The 26,411-nt window shown below is 39.4% G+C and overlaps 3 protein-coding genes across 3 annotated transcripts; 1 reads left to right on the top strand and 2 right to left on the bottom strand.

Moving 5' to 3' along the window:
- Positions 1-14,971: 14,971 nt before the first annotated feature.
- LOC109807200 (transposon Ty3-I Gag-Pol polyprotein) lies at positions 14,972-17,800 on the bottom strand. The gene is made up of 2 exons (XM_083065636.1): positions 16,414-17,800; positions 14,972-16,311 (listed from the first exon to the last, which is right to left on the bottom strand). Exons 1-2 carry the CDS (start codon positions 17,798-17,800, stop codon positions 14,972-14,974), a joined length of 2,727 nt encoding a protein of 908 aa, XP_082921762.1.
- Positions 17,801-18,066: 266 nt separating this feature from the next.
- LOC145952688 (uncharacterized) lies at positions 18,067-18,549 on the bottom strand. Its single transcript, XM_083065605.1, has one exon. It carries the CDS (start codon positions 18,547-18,549, stop codon positions 18,067-18,069), a length of 483 nt encoding a protein of 160 aa, XP_082921731.1.
- Positions 18,550-23,971: 5,422 nt separating this feature from the next.
- LOC145952673 (uncharacterized) lies at positions 23,972-24,604 on the top strand. The gene has a single exon (XM_083065560.1). The coding sequence runs from the start codon at positions 23,972-23,974 to the stop codon at positions 24,602-24,604; it is 633 nt and encodes a 210-aa protein (XP_082921686.1).
- The last annotated feature ends 1,807 nt before the right edge of the window (positions 24,605-26,411 follow it).

Below are 26,411 nucleotides of genomic sequence, written 5' to 3'. Positions count from 1 at the left end.
ATACTTACTAACCTATTATTCTCTTCTTTTTAATTATAACATTAATTACTTTTTGCAGGTTTTCCCTTTACTAGATTATTCTTAAAATTGAACATAATTATTCTAAAAATGGTGTGGCACCTAGTCAGGACAGAGAAGAGGTGGTGCTTGCGCCTGACATGAAGAGGTCAGAGACCTCTATGCTTGATTTGCACACGACATGGATACTCCCACACTCAATGCTTAGAAGTTAGAGTTTCCTTTGGAACAAAATTGCTCGATGTCATCTAGGTTATGTCCGACATCAATTCTTCTAGAAAATGACACAAATGTTGCAGCAGGCAAGATACCTCTCGCTTAGAGTAAAGAAGTCTAAGATCTCCCTAGCATCCATGCACCCAACATGACCCCTTTCACACCAACGCGAAGAATTGCACTCTCACAGCCAATGCCATGAAGGCATGTCCAACATTGTTGCATTCTACACTTCATAGAACCACAAGCTTCACAATTTGGGTTCTCCCAACCCATCCAAATCCATCAATTCACCTTTTTTCTTAATTCAGTTGGTCAAGTAGTTAAACCATGCTCATAAAAAACTACAACATTATCATATCATTGAATTTCATCCAAGCAAGTTGAAATCCCCTACTTCATGCATACAACCCTAACCCTCTAAACACATCAATCCATCATCATATCAAATCAAATTAGTATTCATGCACAATTTTACTAAAGTAATACAATACTTCAACACAAATTGAATGCATACACCTCTACACATTCAATTAGAGAACCTAAGAGGCTTAGGCATTGTCTCACTACCCTTGCCTCTCAAACACACCCACGAATTTGAAATCCTCACTTTTCCTTACTTCAAGTGACAATTTCGAAGCATAAACTCATTCTCTGTAGCCTCAATTGCTACTATGTACTCTCTCTAGTGACATCCTCTACGTTATTCTCTATAGGTACTCTTGGCCAAGGTTCTAAAAGACGTTTAAGGAAAACTTAATCCTTATTTTTTTTTTTTTAATAAACCTTCAAGTTGAACTTAGAGTTCAACCTAAAACTCTTTTCTCTACTTGCAACCCCTTTCTATTTTATTTAATTTAATAAAAAATTCATTTATATTATAAACTTAATTAAATTAACTAATTCTATAATATACTTTTTGTTAAAACAACTTATGTTATTTTATTTGTGAAAACTTAGATGTTATGTGGTAGAATTTAAAGTGGTTGTAAATCTTATTTCAAGTAATACTCTTTTTATTTTCATTTTTATTTTTAACTTATAGTAGCTTTTAGTTAATTGATAACAAAATCTAAAAAGCCTACTTCAACAATAATATGTTATATATAATATAAACATCATATATTTACATGGATATCATCGGTGTTCATTATGAACTTTTCACAACTTTAAAGAATTGACGACAATTTAAAAGTTTATAGTGTGTTTGGATGAGTAATTTAAATGGAGTAATTCATTTGTTTGAAGAATTTCAAATTTTTTGAGGTGAAATACTTTGTTTGGATGGAGAATTTATAAAGAATTTGAAATCCAAGCATTTGTGAAATTCCTTAAAATAGTAGAATTTTAAATTCTCCCAAAAAAGTAAGAATTTGAAATTCCTCATATTTTTTTCCTTATTTTACTTATATATTTTATCTTATTTCTTCATATTTTTAATTATTGAATATTCAAAAATACTTTAAAAAATATTAAATATTATCTAATATTAATTTTTTAAATTATTAAATATTTAAAAATTGGCTAATATTTATTTTTATAAAATTTTATTTAAAAATGTCAACATATAAATATATTTTTAAAATCAATTTTACCATGGTAGAATCAAATTATCATATCTAAATTAACAATTTAAAATGTTAAGAAAATTGAATTGACATATCCAAACAAAATATTTTAAGAATAATAGAAATTGAAATTAAAGTAATTTAAATACTAAGAATTTTAAATTCTTTGAATTTGTAAAATTCTTCATCCAAACACACCATTAGGGTTTTCAGAAGCATTTTCAAAAGTTTGAGACTTTGGTCTAGTTAACCTCTTAAATAGTCTCTTTGAACATATTTGGATCAAGTCCTAGCTAGTCTAAAACAACTATCAAGAAGTCGATTGTTCATGTTAACACGAGGTACGAACTTATGCACGTCATTGGTGTTGTTTGATTTTCGTTGGGATTGAAATTGAAATTTGAGATTCTTAGGTAATATTGTTGACATTTACTACACGTATTGTATATTATATTATGGGGCTGCCGCAAGTAGTAGTAGCCTTGATTTCTTAATATCTAGGCCTTTATTGCCATGATTCATAATTGCGCAAACACTACGTTAGCACACATATTATGTCATAATTAATCAAATTCTGAATTACGTTCATTTCACGTAATATAAATCCCTTAACTTTTCATTCAAAATATTTGATATTCTCATAATTTGTCTTCCCTTCCACTTTTTGCCTCATCAACAGTTTTCTAGTGAGCCGTTTTTTAAGTTAACAAATTTCCAAACACTATCATTCTAGAGGGATAAAGGAGAAGAACTTTTGCTAAGTCATATTCAGAAAATTTGAGGGCTTAAGTCAAATTTTTTAATAAATTTTTTAATTATTATATTAATTTTATAATTACTTTGAAAGTTACAAAATCATTTATGATTGTTTTATAGTCAAGTAATTCTAAATTTTTACTTTTAATGGATAAAATGGATAATTTATTTTATCTATCTTTTAACATTGTTGATCTTACATAGGATTTAAATAATTTTAATTTTAAAAGACTTCTTTCAACCATAAAAACCGTTACATATATTGTTAATAATATTCTATAAAAAAAAATACATACATTTAAAAAAGAATATAATTTCTTTTATATAGTGTAATATTTCTATTGGAGTGTTAATTTTTTCTTTTAATACTTCTCTTAATATTTTTAATTATGAAAATATTCACTTTAACAATTCACTTTAAGTCTTAAAAAAAATATAAAAATAATAATAAAATAGAAAAAGGAATGAGATGATAAAAAGAATTTGAAATGAAAAATATTAGATTTCTAAAATATCTATACTAATATATAAAGGGGATACACTTTTTGGTAACCACCTTGGTCTCCACTTTTTTTCGCACCATTATACCTTTTTATTTTAAAAAATTAAAAAAAAATATTTTTAATCAAATTTAAAATCTTGAAAATAATGAATTTATACTAATATATAAAGGGATTTCACTTTTAATAATTACTTTTAAATTTTATTTTTATATGAACCATTTTATTTTTTATTTACTTTTTAATAATTACTTTTTTATGAATAATTTTTCATTTTTTTTAATTTTTTTTTCAATACAATATAGGCACTGCCTTTTTCCTGTGCTAGTGTATAGAAAATAAATTCATATCCGTTGCCATTTTTCTCACCATTTAATCTACGTTACATAACCAACGGGTAAAAGATCAACGGCCGGGTAATACAAAATAACCAATTAATATAATGAATAATTGAATAAATATAATCTTATAATGAATTGAATATTTGAGTTCCGCTTTCTTTACGAGGAGGCCTTTTAGCTTTTACCGTTTTACTTTAGGCATTTAATTCTTTTAGAAGATATTAGAAGTTCCAAAAATTTGGGACCAGAACTTGTCTTAATGGTCTTTCATGTCACAAGACCCTGAATTTTTGTTTATTGTTTTCTTGAGGTATCATTCTTCTCTCGAATGAGTGGTTACCCTTTGATTGTAATTGAGTTATGAGCAAAGAGTTTACTTTGGACCACATTTTGGTATGATCACCATAGTTTCTTTTTCACACCAGTGTGATCATCATATAGTTAATGACCCTCCTTATCCAATAATAGATAATATGTGATCGAGGAATTCAAAAGTTAGTTATGATTCTCTTCTAAGGTCTTCTGCCAATTTGGGTACCATTAAGATGTGTTCATGACCCTATATCGAGAAACATTTTTTTTAGCGACAAGGTGGTATGATCATCGACCTACGTCATGATCATGATCATAGTAGGTTAGCATCTCAAAATGACATTAAATTGTATGGGTTTAGTGTGGAGATTTCCTCAAACCTCTGATCGCTTTTGATTCAAGTTGTAACAATGAACTAAAAAAATAAAAATTCTCATACAATAACATATACCTTATAATGACATGATAAGACCATATTTGTTACTAAAAATTATTCTTATTTAGATTATATATATACAATATAATATAATATATATTGATATATTGTTCAAAAGTATAAATATAAGTTATAATGACAAATAATATGTGATATTAAATCTTTCAAAATCAACCTAATACAATATGTGTTATAGTGATCCAAAATATGTCTAATAGATTTATGTTTATATATTTTGCATCTATAATAACATTTTTTGTATGTCATTATATGTAACATTTTTTATAATACCTCCTATAAAGATACATATCAAATAGATAATTTTATTTTATTTTATCAGAAAATTCAATATATGAATAGACTAAGGTTCCATTTGATTGAACTTATTAACAACTTATTCATCTTATATGTGACACCTTCTACCCAAACACAAAATATACAATAAATATAACACATAATAAACTAAATAAATAAAAACTTTCATAGTTAAAATAGTTGTTTCAAATAACAAAGGAGTAAAAGGTTCACATCCATAATTCATAAGCCAAATCTCAAATGTGGGATTACAAAGAATTAAAGTCAAGTTTTCAAAAACGAGCATAAGACAATGATTTCGTAAAACTAAGCCTCAATGTCATATGTCCTATCAGAGCACACTCAATAATAAGGTCTAAGCCTCATCACCAACATCCTCATGTTGATAATCACCTACAATACAATAAGACACGTATAGAGCAAATAAGGGAGTGAGAAACATCTCACTCGGATTCAGGTGTAGAAATAACGGTTAGACAACACACACACAAATCATAACAAACACAGAAATAACTACACATTAATCAAGTACACATTCAAGTTACACATACAACAATAACACATACGTATTCATTCATCATACAATGATGTCATGGACTCGACTCATAGATGCATGCATGTGACACTAGTCACATATCACATATCACTGGTGTGCTGACAAAACAACACACCTAAGGTAGTCTAAGAGTACATGTAAGGAGTTACTCATACACTCTCAACTAGAAGGATGTACTGCTAGGGTCTGATCGAGATAATAAAGTTGTGCAAGTTACGTCTTGTGCTCATAAATGGGAAGAATCGAGACATCTAAACTGCACTATCCCCTAGGACTCCCCCAAGCTATTACACAAGGAGGACCTTCCCTAACGGTGTACTCCACATCATACCCGTCAAATACATGCACATGATGCATGTCACACATTCACACTTCATTGACTTATCATTTCACTTGTCATAGTTTCTCATATATGATGTCTCATTGTCATATATCATCATGTAGTGTGTCTCATATTCACTTTTCACATTGTCTCATCATATTCACATGGTCTCATACAAGGAACTTTTCATTGTCATAACATCGGAATAACATATAAATCATGTCAGGAGATAGTAAACAACATACACATTTAAATTACAATTCATTTCACATAAAAACATAAAGGTAATAGGTTAGGGTTGCGCCCAGCGTGCCCCAATGCAAACCTGCATTTCTCAACTTTGCTAAATAACGCGTTTCCCATATTCAGACATGAATCCATACTAAATTTTGCATAAATTACCTCAATTCTTCACAAGATCATATTCCTAATTATTCCTCATAGGGTTTCCCACAAGAACCCACAGAGCACTCTAATTCATGTTAAAACTTATCTATTTTTGAAATTAAACACGTATTCATACCCAACAAGTACTAAGGTTTACAATAGAAAACTCAGAAGCTAAAACAAAAAAAATTCAAAATTTGCATGTTTCTAAGAGCATGCTTTAGGCAAGGGATTGAGGGCCAATTCTGCTATCAAATATATCCATTATTGAAATCGAACACATATCTACACTCATAATCATACAAGAAACACAACATAATAATCAAAAAGCCAAATAGAAAACATTCATAAAGTGTCAGTTTCCATAAACATACATCAAGTAACACTACTAGAATTTTTCTTATTACATGCGACTTTTCTGCGAAATTTTATCTGCAGGTAATACCTTTGTGGAAAATATATTTTTGCAAATTTTAAAATTCACAGGAAATTTTCCTGCGAAAAAAATTTGTAGGAAAGTTTCCTGCAAAAAAAAATTTGCAGGAAAGTTTCCTGTAAAAAAAAATTCGCAGGAGAATTCGTAGGAAAGTTTCCTATGAATTTTTTTTGTAAGAAATTCTGCAGGAATATTTTTTACGAAAAAAACTAAAGAAATTACTATAAATTCTATCAATAATTCTTCAACTTTCAAATGCTCACAATGAATTCATCTGAAGCATTTGTTTCCATGCCTCCAACATGTGATACATAATCTTTTAAATTCTAAGATTATAGATTATAAGCTTAACACTCAACCATACAAATCAACTTGTAAGATAAGTGTTGCCCCAACTTATATACTCTTTAATTATTTTATTTTCAATCGATGTGGGACTTGAAGTTTTTTTTTTAAAATATTAAACTTATAAATTTAATTTTTTTTTATTTTTCTTGCGAATTAAAATTTGCAGGAAAATCCGCAGGAAAAGTTACCTGCAAAATTTTCTACCATTTAATAAACATTACTTGCGAATTTATTTTTGCAAGAAAATCTGAAAGAAACAAAATAAAATTCTTACAATATTTTCTGCAAATTTTTACCATGAAAAAAAATTTCTATGATTATTAAAATTGTAGCAAAATTTGTAAGAAATATCTATAAATTATTTTTTGCAAATAAATTCGCAAAAAATTTCTACAAATATTTATTTGTAGGAAAATTCGCAAAAAATTTCTACGAATATTTTTTTGCAGGAAAATTCTCAAAAATATCTGCGAATATTTTTTTGCTAGAAAATTCGCAGGAAAATGACACTTTTCTAATAGTGTAAAGGATTGGGGTCAATCCTTTTGTCCAACAGTTATTCCCACACCCCTAAGTGAGATTTTTCACTCCCCTACCTTAATAAATAGAAGTCGAAGCATGAGTGGAATCTGGTTGTTCTTCTTCTTGGAGCTCTTCTTGTTCTTTAGAAGCGTGAGAGAAAAGTGAAGTCAGAAGTGTGAAAATGAAACTCCCCCTTAACTCCTGATAACTTCCGTAATTCTCTTTTCTCAAATAAAATAATAATAATAATAATAATAATAATAATAATAATTACCACTACATCCTCCTTTCTCCTTTTTATAAAATAATTAAAAATAATCAAATATACTTCCTCCTTTTTAATTAAAATCATAGTTTTAAAAACCGGACCGGTCATCGAACCGGTTAAGGTACTGGGTCAGTGGGTCAAAGGTTGAACCGATGGGTCACTAGTTGAACCGCATGACTCGATTTTTATTTATTTTTATTAAAAAATATTCATATTAAATATATTTTATACTTATAAATTTTAATAAATTTCTATCTTATTTTAAATTTCAATTTTTCTATCTTATTTAAAATTATTTTTAGTTTTATTTTGTAAAAAAATACATAAAAAAATTACATGTTAAACGGTATATTAATACAAATTAAAAATATAAATAATATGTACATATATAATTTGCTTGCAATTAATATCACAAAATAATATATGTAATATTTACATAGATATTGCATTATTAAATATATAATTTAAAATTAATAATATACTATAAAAGTTATTTAAGTTGTATATATTGCAAACAAATATATTAGAACAAGTAGTCATTTTTATATTTAATAAGATTCCTTGCTTTTTCATTAAGAGATTCAATTTTCATTATTATTTTTGTGATTTATGGTCCCTTAAAATTTTTTTAAAAAAAAAAAGAAAAAAAAAGTGGTTGAACCGGTTTGACCCACCGGTTCACCGGTTGAACCGAAAAATTGACCGGTTTAATCCGGTTTGAAACGGGTCGACTGCATAACCGATCCAACTTCAGATTCGGACCGGTTCCAACCGGTCCGACCGGCCGGGTCGGTCCGGGTTTTAAAACACTGATTAAAATAACATATACTTAACTTTAATAAAATACATTTCATAAAAACCTGTGTCATATCAAATAATCAAATATTAATTAAAATCATGCTTTATATTAAAATATAGCTCACTTAAAATAGATAAATAATATAAAATATACTTATTTTTTTTAGTAAAATAAAATATTTTATATAAAAAATAAAATTCATTATCAAATAGTTAAGTAATATTAAAATTTCATTTAATAAACACATTAAAATAAATATTAACATATTATTAATATAATTTATAAAAACTGAGGTGTTATATTATATAATAAGTTCTTATAAAATGTTTGAAAACACTTATAAAATATCTTATGGATAGGTTATAAGATATTTTGAACTTATTATACACTACTAGAAAAGTGTCATTTTTTTTGCAAATTTTCTTGCAAAAAAATATTCGTAGAAAGTTTTTGCAAAATTTCCTGCAAAAAAATATTTGCAGAAATTTTTTACGAATTTTCCTACAAAAAAATATTCACAGAAATTTTTTGCCAATTTTCTTGCAAAAAATAATTTACAGATATTTTTTACAAATTTTGCTACAATTTTAATAATCATGGGAAAAAAATTTTCATGGTAAAAATTTGCAGAAAATATTGTAAGAATTTTATTTTGTTTCTTGCAAAAATAAATTCGCAAGTAATGTTTACTAAATGGTAGAAAAATTTTGCAGGTAATTTTTCTTGCGGATTTTCCTACAAATTTTAATTTGCAGGAAAAATAAAAAAAAAATTTAAATTCATAAGTTTAATATTTTAAAAAATCTCTAAGTCCCACATCAATTGAAAATAAAACAATTAAAGAGTATATAAGTTGGGGCAACACTTACCTTACAAGTTGAATTGTATGGTTGAGTGTTAGACTTATAATCTACAATCTTAGAATTTAAAAGATTATGTATGAGGCATGAAAATAAAAGATTATGAATTCTTAAAATATATAATTTATAGTATTTTTTTTAATTTTTTCGTAAAAAATATTCCTGCAGAATTTCTTGCAAAAAAATTCGCAGGAAAGTTTCCTGCGAATTTTTTTTGCAGGAAAATTTTCTGCAAATTTTTTTTGCAAGAAACTTTCTTGCGAATTTTTTTCGCAAGAAATTTTGCAAGAAATTTTCCTGCGAATTTTAAAATTCGCAAAAATATATTATCCACAAAGGTATTACCTGCAAATAAAATTTCGCAGAAAAATTTGTAGGAACAACGTTTTCTGCAAATTTTTATGAAAAATTCGTAGGAAAAGTCGCATGTAATAAGAGAAATTCTAGTAGTGATAATAAGTTGTCAGTATAGTTCATTGCTCAACTTATGCAAAAAAATTAAAAAAAATATACATGTCAGTATATATTTATTTATTTTGTTCCTTCATCCAAAATTTTCGTTCCTCTTTATCTTTTGCTCTTCCTTTCAAAAATTTTTACATGTTGATATTTGTGCAATATTTTTTTTTTAAAACTATGGCCCTTAAATTTTAATAATAGTTATATATAACTGATTTTTAATTTTTAAAATATACGATTCATAAATTTTAATCGTTGTTATATATATAACGGAGTTTTACTTATTATTATTATTTAATTTTTTATAAACTAAGATTAGGTGAACGGTGATTAATATTTTATTTTTATTTTTAATATTATTATGATATATAACATGATTTGAAAATTATTTAATTATTTTTTAAGAAATATTTTATTTCCATTCATCATTTAATTCTTGATCTTTTTTATTTTTAACATAAGACAACTTATAAATCTTTAAATAATAATAGGTCTAAATGTAATAATTTATTAAATTTTAAGTCATATAACATAAATTTTTAATGCATAAGAATTTATTAAATAAAATTTTAATTAAGTTGTATATCAGGTCCTAATAGAGATGAGAACGTGTTAAATTGAGTTAAGTAAAATTTGAATTTATCCCTATTTTTATTATAGTCAAGTTTGTTTGAATGAGTATTTAATAATTTCGGTCATTTACATCCTTTTTAAAAAAATCATTTACATACATTAAAATAAATCAAACTCAAATATTTCACACATAATTAATATCATTTATAATCATTGAGACTAATCAGTTGAATACTAAAGTATCATCCTATGTTGTTGGGACAGTGATTATTTGATGGTTTTGCTAAATTGAGAGATTTTCCTTTCATATTTTACGTATTGGTTAGCACTAATGTATGAAGACCTTGGAAGGTTAGAGAAGGAGGCTCAACCATTTAATTGTATGAAGAAATAGAGTCAGTTTTTAGAATATAGTTTGACATTTGTACAAAATTCCCTCGGCCAAATTTCTTGAGCCAGCGAAAGTTCATGGCCTAACAAATTTGTGTTTTTGAACCTTGTTTTGATTCTGTGTAAAATTTGTTCAACCAAGAATTCTCGGTCTAGCGAACTTATTGCGATCTTAGTTGTTGTTCCTGCGTGAGAACACTTGTCTCCTTACTCCTTTCTTAGCTGCCTTCGAGTCTTTCCGAGTCTTCCGTGCCGACCGAATTACTAACTCCGAATGGTGGGGAGGGTACCTGCAAAGGCACTCCGACGATCAAGTCAGTGTTCGGTTTAGAGCAATAAATGTGCTAGTGGGAATAGTAACGTACCTCATTTATGTCATATCACCTGTATATTTATAGTGACATGTTTGGGCCTGGTGGGCCTTCATTCTTGGGATGTGGGTAATACGTGAATTAACCTTACTCCTGTCTTAATCTGGCCTGGTGATTAGTATCTTAGTAGGTATTTGGTTTGCCACGTGTTCACCATGGGTTTTTCACTATGCTTTCGGCTAAGCATAAGGCCGAAGGGGTGTTCGGCCAAGCTTGGGACCGAAGGAGTGTTCGGTCAAGCTTGGGGCCGAAAGGACGTTCTTGAGTAACCACTTCTCTTTGGGTCTTTCCCAAGGGACTAAAAGAGTGTTCGGCCTAGTCTGAGGCCGAGGGGGTGTTCGGCTAGGTATGGTGCCGAGGGGGGGGGGTGCTGTGGTTCATCGGTTCGGGCCCCCCTCTCGGCCTATCGTCTGACCGAGGGGGTGCCACGTGGTATGGCTCTTCGGTTCGGGCTTCCCTCTCGGCCTATTGTCTGACCGAGGGGGTGCCACATGGTATGGCCTTTCGGTTCGGGTACCCCTCTCGGCCTATTGTCTGACCGAGGGGGTGCCACATGGTATGGCCCTTCGGTTCGGGTACCCCTCTCGGCCTATCGCGTGACCGAAGGGGTACCCACCGGTACACTACCCCCCCCAAGCCCGAGGATGAAAGACGAAGGGGTTTTATGCGAAAGAGGCTCGGGGATATTTAGGGTTTAAAATATGGGGGGACGTGTATTTTCGGGAGTCGTGTCGAGTAGATAGTGACCGTTGCATGCTACCGCCGCCTTAGGGTTTCGTGCCTTGGGGTTGTGTCGTTTGGCGTGCAGGTGCATTTATTATGAGCCTCTTGGGTTGCCGTGAGTAACTTATATATAAGGTGTTGAGGTGGGGCTCTTTTCCTCGTACTTTCTCTTCATCGCCTCTAGCTTTTCTTCTCTGAGCCGAATACTCCTAAAAGGTTGGTTTTATTTTTGATCTTAGTAATAATGGCCACCGAAGGTGTTACATTGTCGTCAGGGTCCTCGGCCAGCGAGGGGGGATCGGCCCAAAATCCGAATGCCGAGATGTTGGCGTTTAACGCCGAAGTAGCGACGGTTGGGGGTCTTGATGAGTCGGGCCCCGAACGTAGTGGGGAATCGGGGAGTTCCTCTGGGTCGGAATTGCCCGATGCCGAAATGAGTCCCGAGGATTATAGGCAAAAATTTCCCCCCTGTGAGGTCCCCGGGCGACTGGGTTGATGGTGAAGTGGCGGCCTACTTCTCCCGTTTTCATGAGAGGGCCGCCGTGATACGCCTTCTTAGCCTTTGCACGATGGGCCGATGGGAAGGTTGGGACCCTTATCCGATCATGCTTCGACGATGCCGAGCCGAAGGCCCTGGGGAGCTCGATCTGGTTTTCCTTGCGAAGCGGGAAGATCAGGGGGATTTCTTTTACATGTACGAGTGTTTCTTTTGGGAGCTAAGGATGTCACTTCCTTTTGATGATTTTCAGATGGGGGTCCTCCGTGTATTAAACGTAGCTCCGACCCAGTTGCACCCGAACGCGTGGGCTTATATGCAAGCGTTTCGGGTGTTATGTAAATACCATTACGTAGAGCCGACTGTAGGTTTGTTTTTGCATTTTTTCTGTACACGTCCGTCTAATAAGACGATGAAGTGGTTGTCGCTGATTCGGAACCCCGACCGACCGCTATTGACACCCTTTACATCGTCCTTTAAGGGCTTCAAGTCAGGGTTTGTGAAGGTGATCATAGACCCTGTAGCCGGCAGAAATTATTTTTACGATGCCGATGGGAAGCCCCTTTTTCCTTTTTATTGGACTCGTCAGCCTCGGATGTATGATGACTTCCCCGAGGATATGATGACCGATGCCGAATTGTCGGCCTTAAGCGTTCTTAAGGGATTGCCGAGGTGCATCCCGTCTCGGTTTCTAGTGCTGCTTCCCAAATCGCCTCGGCCTCGTTTTGAGCTAGAGGGTATGTGTTGTTTTATTTCCCTTTGCTCGTGCTTGTTAGGTTGATTTGTGACTTGGTGTGTTTTTGCAGGTTGGATGGCGCAGCAAGGTTTGGGCTTGTCATATCGGCAGTTAATGAGGAGTAGGGCTCCGGCTGGGTCCTCTGCCGAAGATCATTGCAGTGTCGCGATTGATCCCCAGCCTCAAGTGATGGAAGCTCCCCAACCGGCGCCCCCTGTTATTGCTCTTCCCGACCCAAAGAGCAGGAAGAGGAAAGACAAAGGTAAGAGAAGAACTGACGCAGCCGGTCCGGAGGTGCCGCGGTCGAAGCAGCGTAGGGTTGAAGGGTCTTCGTCGGATTTGGCGGTCCCTTCGGCCATTATGGCCAAAGATTTTCTGTCTGAAGAGATCCGGCCGTCGAGGATGATTTCTTCGGATTTGCTGTCGGCTCAGGGTCACACGATGCTTGACTCGGCCTCTCCCTCGGCACGATGGGCTATGGCCTGTGAGTTACATGTTCGGGCAACGACCATTTTTAGGAAGATGGCCTTGGAGCCGATGGGTGATCTTCATAACCTCCAGAAGAGTTTGGAGGATACTAAGGCGGCCCTTCAACAATCCCTGTCGGCACAAGAGGCGCTTTCCAACGACCAGGCCGCGTCCGATGCTGAGATTGCCCGATTAAAGGGAGCGTTTGCGGAGATGGAGGCTCGGGCCTTGGCGGCTGAGGAGGCAAGAGTCCGAGAGGCGAAAGAGGCCGCTGCTCGGGAGGAGGAAATGAAAGCCGAGGCCGATGCTGTTATGGCCGCTTTTCGGGCCGAATGTGAGGATAAAATTGTGAAGGAGCACGAGGAGGGGTTTTGGCACGCCGTTCGGCAGGCAACCCACTTCGGCGCTTTTCCCCCCGACTTTTCTTTTGAGTTGAGCAAGGACTTTTTCCAGGGAGAGTTCCTGGATTTTGCCGAGGCGCCGGATGACCTTGAGCCGGATAATGCGGCCCCGCCTCGATCGGCCCCCGCCGAAGACCCTGGGACGACTTTGAGCGACGACGACGACGAGACCGAGCAGACAACCAATGCCGATTAGGCGGCCTTTGATCTTGTCTTTTTGATACATCTGTTTTGTTGATGATGTATAGGGATAGGGTATACTTTTTGTTTTTCTTTTTTGATTCCTTAGGCCCAATGAGCCAAATTTGATTGTACCCCCCCGGCTGCTAGTGCCGTTTTTAACTTGAATGACATTTTAATTCCTGTTCGGGCTTTCCTTTTACTCTTGCTTATTTACATAGATATTGTATCTTCATATGGACTTGTTTTCATTTTAACAATAACATAGAATTTTCTTTAGCCGAGTGAGGTGTACCTTGGAGTGAGATTGCTTGAAAGCCAGTTAAGATTTCAACCTTGGCCGAACAAGGTTGCTAGGGAGGGAATTGGTGTTCAACCTTTGCCGAGCGAGTGGCTCGGGAGGGCATTTGAATTTTCAACCTTGGCCGAGCGAATGGCTCGGGAGGGAATTGGATTTCAACCTTGGCCGAGCAAGTGGCTCGGGAGGGGATTGAATTTTCAACCTTGGCCGAGCGAATGGCTCGGGAGGGAATTGGATTTTCAACCTTGGCCGAGCAAATGGCTCGGGAGGGAATTGAATTTTCAACCTTGGCCGAGCGAATGGCTCGGGAGGGAATTGGATTTCAACCTTGGCCGAGCGAGTGGCTCGGGAGGGGATCGGTGTTCGACCTTGGCCGAGCGAATGGCTCGGGAGGGAATTGGATTTTCAACCTTGGCCGAGCGAATGGCTCGGGAGGGGATCGGTGTTCGACCTTGGCCGAGCGAATGGCTCGGGAGGGAATTGGATTTCAACCTTGGCCGAGCGAGTGGCTCGGGAGGGAATTGAATTTTAACTTTGTAATTAATTTGGACGGATAAATGATTCAAAAGGGGCTTGTTTCATTTGATATGGTGCCTCGTTAAAAACCTTTCCCAGAAAAACCTCCTTCACATTTTTATAAGAGGGTAAAACCTGAGGAAGGAAAAGAGTACACCGAAACAATTACAATTTGTTAACTAAAATAATGCTTTAAGTGCGTTGCGTTCCATGTTCGGGGAATAGCCTTTCCCGAGAGCTCTTCTAACTTGTAGGCACCGTTCTTTAAGTTATGCATTATGCGAAAAGGGCCGTCCCAGTTCGGTGCAAGTTTGCCCCGAGCTTTGTCCTTCCTTGCTTCTCCGGTAACTCGCCACACAAGGTCCCCGGCTTGAAACTCCCTCGGTTTCACCTTGGTTCAAATTTTCTTTGCCAACCTGGTTCTACAGGCCTCCATGTTCACCAATGCTTGCTCTCGAGCTTCGTCTACCAAGTCCATCTCAATATTGAGAGTTTCCCGATTGCTATCCTCGTCAAATTGTGTTCGTCTGAGAGAAGGCTCTCCCACCTCAACTGGTATCATTGCATCTGTGCCGTAGGTTAGCCGAAAGGGGGTCTCCTTGGTTGAACTCTGAGGCGTGCATCGGTATGCCCACAAGATTTCCGGTAGCTGGTCCGGCCATGTTCCTTTAGCCTGTCCGAGACGTCGTTTCAACTCTTTAAGGATAACCTTATTCGCTGCCTCAGCCTGACCATTGGACTGGGGGTGCTCCACCGAGGTCATTCTGTGCTTGATTCCTAATCCGTTCAAAAATTCATTGAAACGTCGATCGGTGAATTGCAGTCCGTTGTCCGTGATCAAGGCGTACGGGATCCCAAACCGGGTAATAATGCTTTTCCAAAAGAATTTTTGTATGTTGCTGGCTGTGATGGTGGCCAATGCTTCCGCTTCGATCCATTTTGTGAAGTGGTCGACGGCTACAACGAGGAACTTGACTTGGCCTTTTGCAGGTGGAAATGGTCCCAGAATGTCCATACCCCAGATGGAGAACGGCCAAGGAGTGGAGATGGAGTGTAACTCCTCGGGGGGTTGGTGAGTTAAGGGTTCGTGCTGTTGACAGGGCTTGCATTGTTGAATGAAATTCGAACAGTCCGCAACCAGGGTTTGCCAATAGTACCCTGCTCGGAGAACCTTGGCTGCTAGGGTTCGGCCTCCCAAATGAGTTCCACATACACCTTCATGGATTTCTCGCAGCACATAGTGCGCCTGGTCCGGTGTTAAACATTTCAACAGGGGGGTCGAGAACCCTCTTTTGTACAAGTCCCCCACGATCAGGGTATATCGCGCCGCCGTAACCCTCATCTTTTTTGCCTCCAATGGGTCATCAGGTAATGTTCCGGCTGTCAGGTACCCCTTTATTCCTGTCATCCAGTCGGGGCTTTCATGCTGGACCTGTAAACACTCTGGTTTGGTGATGCTGGGCTTCGGCAAATCCTGTTGTATCACACTTCGTAAGTGGCTGACTTTTTTGCTGCTGGCTAGCCTGGCCAATTGATCAGCTCTTACGTTGAGTTCCCGAGGCGTATGCTTGACTTGGACATCTTCGAAGTCGGCCTTTAGCTTATTGAACGCATGAAAGTATAACAGCAGGGTCGGCTCTTTGATTTGGAAGACGCCGCTGACCTGCCCTGTTACTACTTGTGAGTCGCTCCAACATTGTAATTTTGAGATGCCCAAGTCTTTTGCCAATCGTAGACCTGCCAAAAGGGCTTCATACTCAGCCTGGTTATTGGACGCTTTGAAACCGAAACGAAGTGACTACTCGACAACTACGTGGCCCGGTCCTTCCAAGATGATACCCGCTCCACTGCCTTGTTGGTTCGACGATCCATCTACATGTAAGGTCCAAAGGTGTGCGTCGGGGGTCGCCGTCAACGTGAATTCGTTCAAGAAATCAGCCAAGCTTTGTGCTTTTATGGGCCCTCGTGGTTCGAATCGGATGTCGAACTGTGACAATTCGACGGACCAGGAGACCATTCGTCCTGCCAATTCGGGTTTTCGCAGAACCTTGGTTATGGGAGTGTCAGTTCGGACGAGCATACGGTGACTCTGAAAGTAGTGTCTGAGGCGTCGAGAGGTGTGGACGAGGGCGAGGACCGTTTTCTCAAGATGTTGGTATCTGGCTTCGGCATCTTGCAGTACTCGGCTGATGAAATAAATCGGCATCTGTTCCGATTTTTCTTGCACCAAGACGGTGCTGATGGCCTTGTCAGACACTGATATGTACATGATCATGTCCAGCTGGGGGTCGGGCTTAATCAACAACGGCGGGGTAGCGAGTATCGCCTTGAAGCTGTTGAAGGCTGATTCGCACTCGTCGGTCCACTTGAACTTGGTGGCTTTCTTTAGAAGGGACATAATGGGTCGTGATTTGTCTGCCATGCAAGGCAGGAACCGAGCCAATGAAGCAATTCGTCCTGCCAAGCGCTGCACTTCTTTGACATTAATCAGACTCCTCATGCTGATGATAGCCTGACACTTGTCAGGGTTAGCCTCTATCCCCCTTTGCGATAACATAAAGCCTAAAAACTTTCCCCCCGCTACTCCAAATGTGCACTTAGCCGGATTCAGTCGCATGTGATGGCGTCGTACTTCATCAAAGATGGAGCGTAGGTCTCTGATGTGGTCGGGTCCAGAGGCAGATTTGATCACCATATCATCTACGTACACTTCCAGACTTGTCCCAATCTGGTTACGAAAAATCTTGTCCATGAGCCTTTGATAGGTTGCCCCCGCGTTTTTTAAGCCGAATGGCATTACCTTGTAACAATAGTTCGCCGAATCAGTGATGAACGCGGTTTTGGCTTCGTCCGGGGGGTACATGGGTATCTGATTATACCCGGAATAAGCGTCCAGGAAGCTTAGTCTAAAGTGGCCGGCCGTGCCATCGACTAGTGCGTCGATGTGAGGGAGAGGGTACGCGTCCTTAGGGCATGCCTTATTGAGGTCAGTATAGTCAGTGCACATCCGCCACTTGCCGTTCGACTTCTTGACCATTACTACGTTGGCCAGCCAGGTGGAGTACCTGACCTCCCGAATGAAACCTGCTTGTAACAACTTGGTTGTCTCCTCTTTGACTGCTTGGGCTCTTTCTCCACCCACTTTCCTCTTCTTCTGGGCAACGGGCTTGGCGTCCTTACACACAGAGAGACGATGGCAATGGAAACTGGGATCAATTCCCGGCATATCGGCAGCAGTCCAAGCGAACAAATCAGCGTACTGTACCAGGACTTGTTTGATCTTACACGCATCCGTTTCGGATAGTTGGGAGCTCAGGAATGTGACCTGCCCCTCTTTCGTCCCGAGTTGAAAAGGAATTGTTGTTTCAATCGGCTCGACCCTGCCCTCGTCTGCCACTCTCGGGTCCAACTCCAAGTCATCGACTGGGTCTTGTTGGCTGGTGTCTCCGATGACATTAACATCTCGGGAAGGCCTCGACGTCGGTGGAACTCTTAAGCTTGCAAAGTAACACTCTCGAGCCGTTTTCTGGTCCGCGTGGAGGGTGATGATGCTCCCTCTTCCGAGGGAAATTTCATGGCTAAGTGAGGTGTGGAAACGATGGCCCGGAGTTTGTTTAAGGATGGCCGGCCTAACAAAATATTGTATGAAGTGTTGGCGTGCACAACCACATATCGGACTTTGATTCTCCGCCTATGGTGGTCGTCCCCAAAGTAGGTGTACAGGTCGATTGTTCCCCTGGTATCCACTCGTTCACCAGAAAATCCGACTAAGGGCTCACCATAAGGTATTAGCTCTTGTTCGGGGATGCCGAGCTGTTCGAATGTTTTCCAATATAGGATGTCTGCCGAGCTTCCTTGATCAACCAACTTCTTCTTAACCACGCAATTGTTGATCTCGACACTGATGACCATTGGATCATCCTGTATCGGGTCTACCCCTTTGAAGTCTCGGTCGGTAAATGTGATTGGAGGCATGTGAATGGTTGCTCTTCCCACGGCATTTACCTACTTGATTGCTCTCAAGTGCCTTCTTCGGGCGGAGGATGTGCTTCCTCCTCCCGCGAATCCTCCGGCAATTGTATTTATCACCCTCCTGGGTTGACTTCGTTCAGTTTGCCGGTCACTTCTTTCGGGGGTCCTGCTTCTTTCCCTAGATCGATGCCTTGGGGGTGCTCTGTCACTGTTTCCTCTCCTTTCCCGAGAGTTGTCATATCTCCTCCTTCCCGACGGCTGGGTGAAGTTCTGGAGATGGCCAGACTTGACAAGGTCCTCAATGCGGTCTCGGAGAGCCGTGCATTCCTCGGTGGTGTGTCCCCTGTTCCTGTGGAAATGGCATGTCTTGGTTTTATCCGCGTGGGGTGGAGTCATGGCTCGACGGGGGACTGCTAGGATTTCTGTGGCCGGCGCCTGCTCTAACACCTTAGCTCTGGTGGCGTTGAGCGGTGTGTACTGCGTATACCAGGGCCCCCTGTGGGCTCTTTCCCTGTCGGGGACGTCCTTCGGGCGTGGTTTTGGGTTGTGCTCCTTCTCAGCTTCCTTCCTTCCTAGAAAGGAGTCAGACCGGTTCTGGTTTCGGAACTCGGCCAACTCTTCCATCTGCATGTACTTCGTGGCTCTTTGTCGAAGCTCATCCAAGTCTCTAGGTGGTCTTTTGCATAAGCTGTTCACGAATGGGCCTGGTCGCAGTGCTGTGGTGAGGTGGTGCAAGGCCACTGCGGGATCTAGATTTCGAATGGACAAAGTCATCTTTCCGAACCTTTCCATGAAGGCTCTGAGGGGCTCCTTCTTTTCTTGGCGGATATTGATCAACGCAATGGACGTGAGTTGGTGAGGTCGGCTTGTAGCGAACTGTATCACAAAGCGGGAAGATAAGGATGTGAAAGAGTCTACCGTCCTGGGTGGAAGCCGAGTGAACCAATTGAGTGCGGGTCCTTTCAAAGAAGTAGGAAAGACTTTGCACATGATTGCGTCGTCGTCGGTGTACAATCCGACCTGTGTGACGAATGCATCGAGGTGTTCTTCAGTGTCGGCGGTTCCATCATACTTCTCCAGGGTTAATTTTTTCCAATTGTCGGGTAAACGAGACCCGACAATGTCCGGTGTGAATGGTGTTCTTCCCTGCCTTCTTTGTTGATCTTGCGTTGCGGTGGTCGGCACTCCCGACGGCCGAGGAATATTAACTTCCTTGTACCATCCCGAGGATTCGCCATGTTCCCGGGTTGACTGATTTTGTGCATCGTGCGTGGGCTGCCACGTCCGGTTATCGCTCCTAAGCTCGGCGTTCTCTCTTCTTAAAGCTGATAACTCGTGAGCGTCCTTTTCTCGGAGCCTCCTGAGTTCCATCATTTCGGCTTTTAACTGTTCGAGGGCCGAGGAGGGATTAGGCTGCTGGGATCGGTCTACGTATGATTCTTCCATTCCGTCATTCTGATCGGTTCGCCGTGTGGGAGTGCCTCGGGGCATCCCGTAAGGGTGCTCGGTGGCTACGTTCTCTTGCTGACTTCTCGTAAGTACCATCTTGCTCCGGGGTCGAAGACCGTTCTAACTTCGGGGTCAAAAACCGTTCTAGCTTCGGCCCCACGGTGGGCGCCAAAATGTTCCTGCGTGAGAACACTTGTCTCCTTACTCCTTTCTTAGCTGCCTTCGAGTCTTTCCGAGTCTTCCGTGCTGACCGAATTACTAACTCCGAATGGTGGGGAGGGTACCTGCAAAGGCACTCCGACGATCAAGTCAGTGTTCGGTTTAGAGCAATAAATGTGCTAGTGGGAATAGTAACGTACCTCATTTATGTCATATCACCTGTATATTTATAGTGACATGTTTGGGCCTGGTGGGCCTTCATTCTTGGGATGTGGGTAATACGTGAATTAACCTTAATCCTGTCTTAATCTGGCCTGGTGATTAGTATCTTAGTAGGTATTTGGTTTGCCACGTGTTCACCATGGGTTTTTCACTATGCTTTCGGCTAAGCATAAGGCCGAAGGGGTGTTCGGCCAAGCTTGGGACCGAAGAAGTGTTCGGTCAAGCTTGGGGCCGAAGGGGTGTTCGGCCAAGCTTGGGGCCGAAAGGACGTTCTTGAGTAACCACTTCTCTTTGGGTCTTTCCCAAGGGACTAAAAGAGTGTTCGGCCTAGTCTGAGGCCGAGGGGGTGTTCGGCTAGGTATGGTGCCGAGGGGGGGGGTGCTGTGGTTCATCGGTTCGGGCCCCCCTCTCGGCCTATCGTTTGACCGAGGGGGTGCCACGTGGTATGGCTCTTCGGTTCGGGCTTCCCTCTCGGCCTATTGTTTGACCGAGGGGGTGCCACATGGTATGGCCCTTCGGTTCGGGTACCCCTCTCGGCCTATTGTCTGACCGAGGGGGTGCCACATGGTATGGCCCTTCGGTTCGGGTACCCCTCTCGGCCTATCGCGTGACCGAAGGGGTACCCACCGGTACAGTTGTGTTTTTGATTTTTTTATGCGCCAAAAGCTATTAAAGCTTCTTTGAGAAGCCATAGAGTGTCCAATACACTTTTTAAGATACTTTTGTAGGTGTTAGTACCAAAAAAGAGAATTCGAAGATACTCGAAATGCAGGGGTTCTCGAAATCTTAGGTGATCAGAAAATAGCAAAGAAGTTCCGGAAGTGGAGACATACGAAGCCCGAGGAGAATCAAGAGATACGCGAAGACACTTTTCGTGAAGCACTCGAAAGCCTTGAACCTTGAAGCTGCTGCTCACGAAAAGGCCTCACAGCTTCGTAACCTCTCAAAGTACAAGTAGAATCAGGAAACACTCAGGTATACTTTTCGTAGGTCACTCGAAATCCCATGGATCTGGACATACATGAGCATACTTTGTAACCTCTCAGAATGAAGAACTTAGAGGAGACACGATTAAGAGAGTTCGAAGTAAATCGAGGGATAAGTGTCAAGACTGCAGAACGATTTGGGGAAGTTGATGGAATCATGCCTAGGAAGGCAAGGGGTGACACATTAAAGGAGTCAAGAGGAATGGGCTAGACATGAAGGTTTGGGCCAGTCAAGGCCCAATGGGCCCGATGGGCTTGGAAGGCCCAAGTTGAGCTTCTCATGGGCCATCTCTTGTTTTAGCTATTTGTCTTATGTCTTGTATATAACATGTTAGTATAGGTTCCTATATTTTTGGTCTTGTATTTTGGACTATCTAGGATAACATTTTAGGCTTTAGGCTTATTGGGCCTAGAATTGGGCTTCATGGGCTTTGGGCTTTTGATACCCAATATTGGACTCATTTTCATTCTTGTAATTTTTCCTTTCCATTGTATTTGTTTGGCCATTGTATTTAGGCCATTAGTATAGGAAAATACAAGGAATACTTAAGTGGATGGATTAGGTTAAATTAGGTTTAATTTGGAAGCCATTTAAGTTGCATTTGAGTCACATGTTCCTCATCACTAGTGGTTGAACATGTGCTTGCTCAAATCAACCCTAAATGTTATCTAAACTAAATCTAAATGCATGGAATCACCTAAACTCACGGCCAAGCACATGTGGACCTAAATTTGAATTCAAATTTCAAATTTGAATTCAAACTTTAGGCGCCAACTTGTGTAGCTTTGTTAGGCGCCAATGCTACTCCAATCCGTGGCTACTTAAGTGAATACCTTTCATTGTAAAGTCATTTTTTGAATGAATAGAATTTTCTGAAATTATCTTCAGCCAATTCTCTCAAAGAGTCACCGAGAGTGCCTTCATCCCTTAGGAACCCTACCCAGGTTTTCCTACCATTGAAGTGAGCATTCTTTTGAGCCTTAAGCTAGGATACTTCCATCCTTAGTCTAGGCTTCCTTGATCCAAGTTCTCACCCTTTTCAAGCATCTTTCATTCGGTAAAAATCTCCAAGAAGAAGATCCTACGTGAGGTGAAGGAAAGGAGGAGCTATCTATCCACTTTTCTTGGCTTCCACCACCAGAAGTTATAAGCTGTTCCAAAAGTTATCAAAAGACGTGCCCAAAAATGAGCCATGATGTGGAGGTTTAGAGCGGTTACACATTTGGGGCACGTCAGATACAATTATTTTTCCCCAAATCTCTATAAATTGACGAGTCATGCTTGTAGCAAAGGGTCAGAAATCTCACACTCACAACACCTCACAGGCACTCTTCGCCTGCGCATATGGCTCACGTGCACGAGAAGGTTGGGTACGATTTCTCGACCACCATTTCTTTTTCCTTTTTAGCATAGCGTAGCGTAGCATAGTTTAGTCTAGTGTAGTCTTTTGAATCTGTTTCGTTATCCTTATGAATTGTAATTCTGTTATCATCAAATGAAGGATATGATTTCTGCAGTCAATATACATGTCGTTTATTCGATTCATATCAACATTCCCGTGCATGAGATTGATTGTACGATTAGCATAGATATTCTGTTATGCTAAAACAACACCCTAATCAATTAACTCTATTCGTTGCTTGTGCGATTTACCACTAAAAGTCTTCAAACCTATCATGCCACACACACGCCTAAATTGAAATCGTGCTAGTTCGAATAAAAAGAACCTACAAACAAAAATCCCCACAAACAAATTGGCACGCTCGGTGGGACACGTTTGGTGAACTTAATTGAACTAATTGAACTAGTTTTAGGTGTGTTTACCACTAAAAGTCTTCGAACCTATCATGCCACACACACGCCTAAATTGAAATCGTGCTAGTTCGAATAAAAAGAACCTACAAACAAAAATCCCCACAAACAAATTGGCACGTCGGGTGGGACACTTTTGGTGAACTTAATTGAACTAGTTTTAGGTGTGTTTATATTTTTATGAGACTTAGAAGTGGGAGAACTATGTCTACATCCAGTAGAAGAGATGCGCATAATGAGAACAGGGTAATGGAGAAAATAGGAATTCAAATCAAGAAATTGTGCCAAATGAGACCAGGGGGGAAATGTATCCACCTCCTTTAAGTATTCCGAACTCTGCGGGATTCCTGAATGCGTCACAAGAAATGGTGGACGCTACCCGTAAATACCCATGGGGGATGCCTCCGAATTGGAGAAGTACCCAGCCTATGAGCGTAGAAATGCTAATACCATATTCAGGGTAAAATCCTCAAATGCAAATATCATCATATGGGTATAATGCAGCCCCAAATGGGATGGGCTTTATCATGCACGACCCTCACTAGCATGTTGGCACAAGCCAAGAAGGGTCGTTGGTTCGACAAAGTAATTATGTACCTACGGGTATAAGCAGTGAAGCCATGATAGCTCTTCGATAACAAATGGATCATAGTAACCACGATATGGTAAGTTTGTTGTCTACACAAATGCACAACATACTCACACCCCTGTATGAGCTGATGAACAAAATAGGAGATAAAATCAATGATAATTGGCCTTCAAGAGATACGAGTGTGAATTTGAATGGTCTAAAAATATGACCATTAATGAAACAAATATTCCAGGGATTGTTAGACCTCGAATTCACCTCAATCAGGGGGGACCTCTAAGAAACATCGAGGAAAATTTGGATCATATAGTCGAGAGGGTACGGAATAGGCACGGTTTTGAGACGGGGCAAAATGAGCACCCCTACTTTGTATCTGCCTTTCCTGACTATATAACCCAATCTAAACTACCTAGGGGGACGAAAGTCCCTAAATTCTCGAAATTCGCAGGGGAGTTAGGTGAATCCATCGTAGAACATATAGCGAGATATTTAGTCGAGTGTGGAGACCTAGTGAGTAATGAATATCTGAAAATGAAATATTTTCCAAGTTCACTAACTAAACATGCTTTTACATGGTTTACGAATTTGCCACCTAATTCGATTATTACTTGGGCACGACTGGAAAGGAGTTTTCACGAACACTTTTTTCGAGAAGAAACTAAGGTGAGCATAGTTGATCTGATGAATATAAAGAGGCAACATCATGAGACATTGGACGAATATTTGAATAGATTCAGGCAACTAAAGTCTCGATGTTACACAAATATTCCTGAGCATGAGTTGGTAAAAATTGTAGCCACTGGATTAGATTTTTCGATCCGAAAGAAACTTGTGAATTAGTAATTGAGAGATATGGCTCAACTAGCGGAGAAAGTGAGACGAATTGAACAAATTCGAGTAGAAAAAGAGAGGTTGAGAAAATTTGATAAGTTCGTTCGAAAAGAAAAAGTGGCATATTTAGACAACATGGACGTTAAAGATGATAACTTTGAGAGTCTAAATGAAGATATGGAAGTGAACTTAGCTGAATTACAACCGGATCCTACTTATCAATGTCAATTATTGAAACCCGGGGAAAATAATACAGAGGATGGTTCGAATAGGAAATATAGTTTCGATGTAACAAAATTCGATAAGATCTTCGACATTTTATTGAAAGATAAGCAAATCACACTTCCGGAACATCATAAAATTCCTCCTTTTTGAACAAAGAAAAGGGAAAAATTTTTGTAAGTATCACAACAGTATGGCCATTGGACTAAAAATTGTGTACGTTTCAGGGGCATGATCGAGAAAGCGATTACTGATGGTCGCTTGGCTTTCGAGGAGAAGGAGATGAAAATCGACACTAATCCATTCGCTGCACAAACAGGATATATGGAACCTCTCACGATGGGGATCAATGTGATAGGCGTCAATATGGTTGACATGGTTGTGAACGAGGAGGAAGTTGTCAAACCTATTATGGATGAAAAGTTGGAAGAGCTCTTAGACGAGTTCGCGAAAGAAGAAGAACCCATTTATTTGAAAGAAGGTGACAGTTTGCTCGACTTCCTTTCGAGGAAGAAAAATGATGATCGGGAAGTTATGCTTTGCCCAAGGTGTAGTTCTGTGTTCGATAGGTCTGCGGCTAAGGCTTTCGAGGAGTCAGAGATTATGAAAGGGTATAAAGCTAAGAAGGCTCGAGGAAAGTCAAAAGTGAACACTGGCATAGTAATGTGACAAGTCCATATGCCACAGGGCAATGCTCCTATGGCCCCCATCGGAAAGATGGAGATGTACAACTCCTCCCGAGTTGGCAATACGTATCTACCAAATGCGCATGTTCCTATCAGAAAGTGGACTACTCCACAAAGGTCTAATGTTAGAATGGGTCAAGGAAATTAAATCGTGAACTACTCGAAAACCCCATTTTCTAGAGGACCCAGATTCATTTCGAACATGCCTGGAGGTTATGGAAGGGGAATTAAATATCCTTTTAATGTCCTTACTAAGACTCAGTGGAGAAGGAAACAAATAATGAGAAAGGCAACATTCGAGGGATGCAAAGGTAATCAATTCTCGATTCTTGTACCTTACGAAGGAGAGGCATCTAAGAAGTTTGCAGAGGATGAGGAGGACTTGATTACGAATTATTTCAAAAGTGGCTTTGGGGACTCCCTCGAAGATATTTGTAGAGTGGTGTCAATCCTACCTTCTGAATACGCTGAAGCAATGGAATCTGTAAATGAACAGGATGACCTACACAAGGAAGATTTTTTCGGTGACCCCAATTATGAGTCAAAGATAGTATGGGTGAATCACATTTCTCGAGTCATTCCAAGGTTTAATTCAGCCGTGTTCGATTCACCTACCCAAGAGAGGAAGGACCATTTGAAACCATTATTGTTGACCCTTATGATCGAAGGAATTGAAGTTAACAAGGTCCTAGTGGATGGAGGTGCTGCTATAAACATACTCCCACAAACAATGCTGAAAAGATTTGGGAAGACCATGGCAGATCTAAAACCCCATAATATCGTTATTTCTGATTATGCGGGAAAATCTTCGCAACTGGAAGGGATGATATTGTTGGAAGTCCAAATTGGTAGTGTGAAAGGGACCACCATGTTTATTGTCACCCCCTCGAAAGCTAACTTTAATGTGC

This window comes from Cajanus cajan, chromosome 1, assembly GCF_000230855.2.
Source record: "Cajanus cajan strain Asha chromosome 1, NIPB_CcT2T_4, whole genome shotgun sequence".
Classification (NCBI taxonomy): domain Eukaryota; kingdom Viridiplantae; phylum Streptophyta; class Magnoliopsida; order Fabales; family Fabaceae; genus Cajanus; species Cajanus cajan.
Note: the sequence above shows the minus strand (reverse complement) of the source record. Positions and strands in the feature narration are given on the sequence as shown.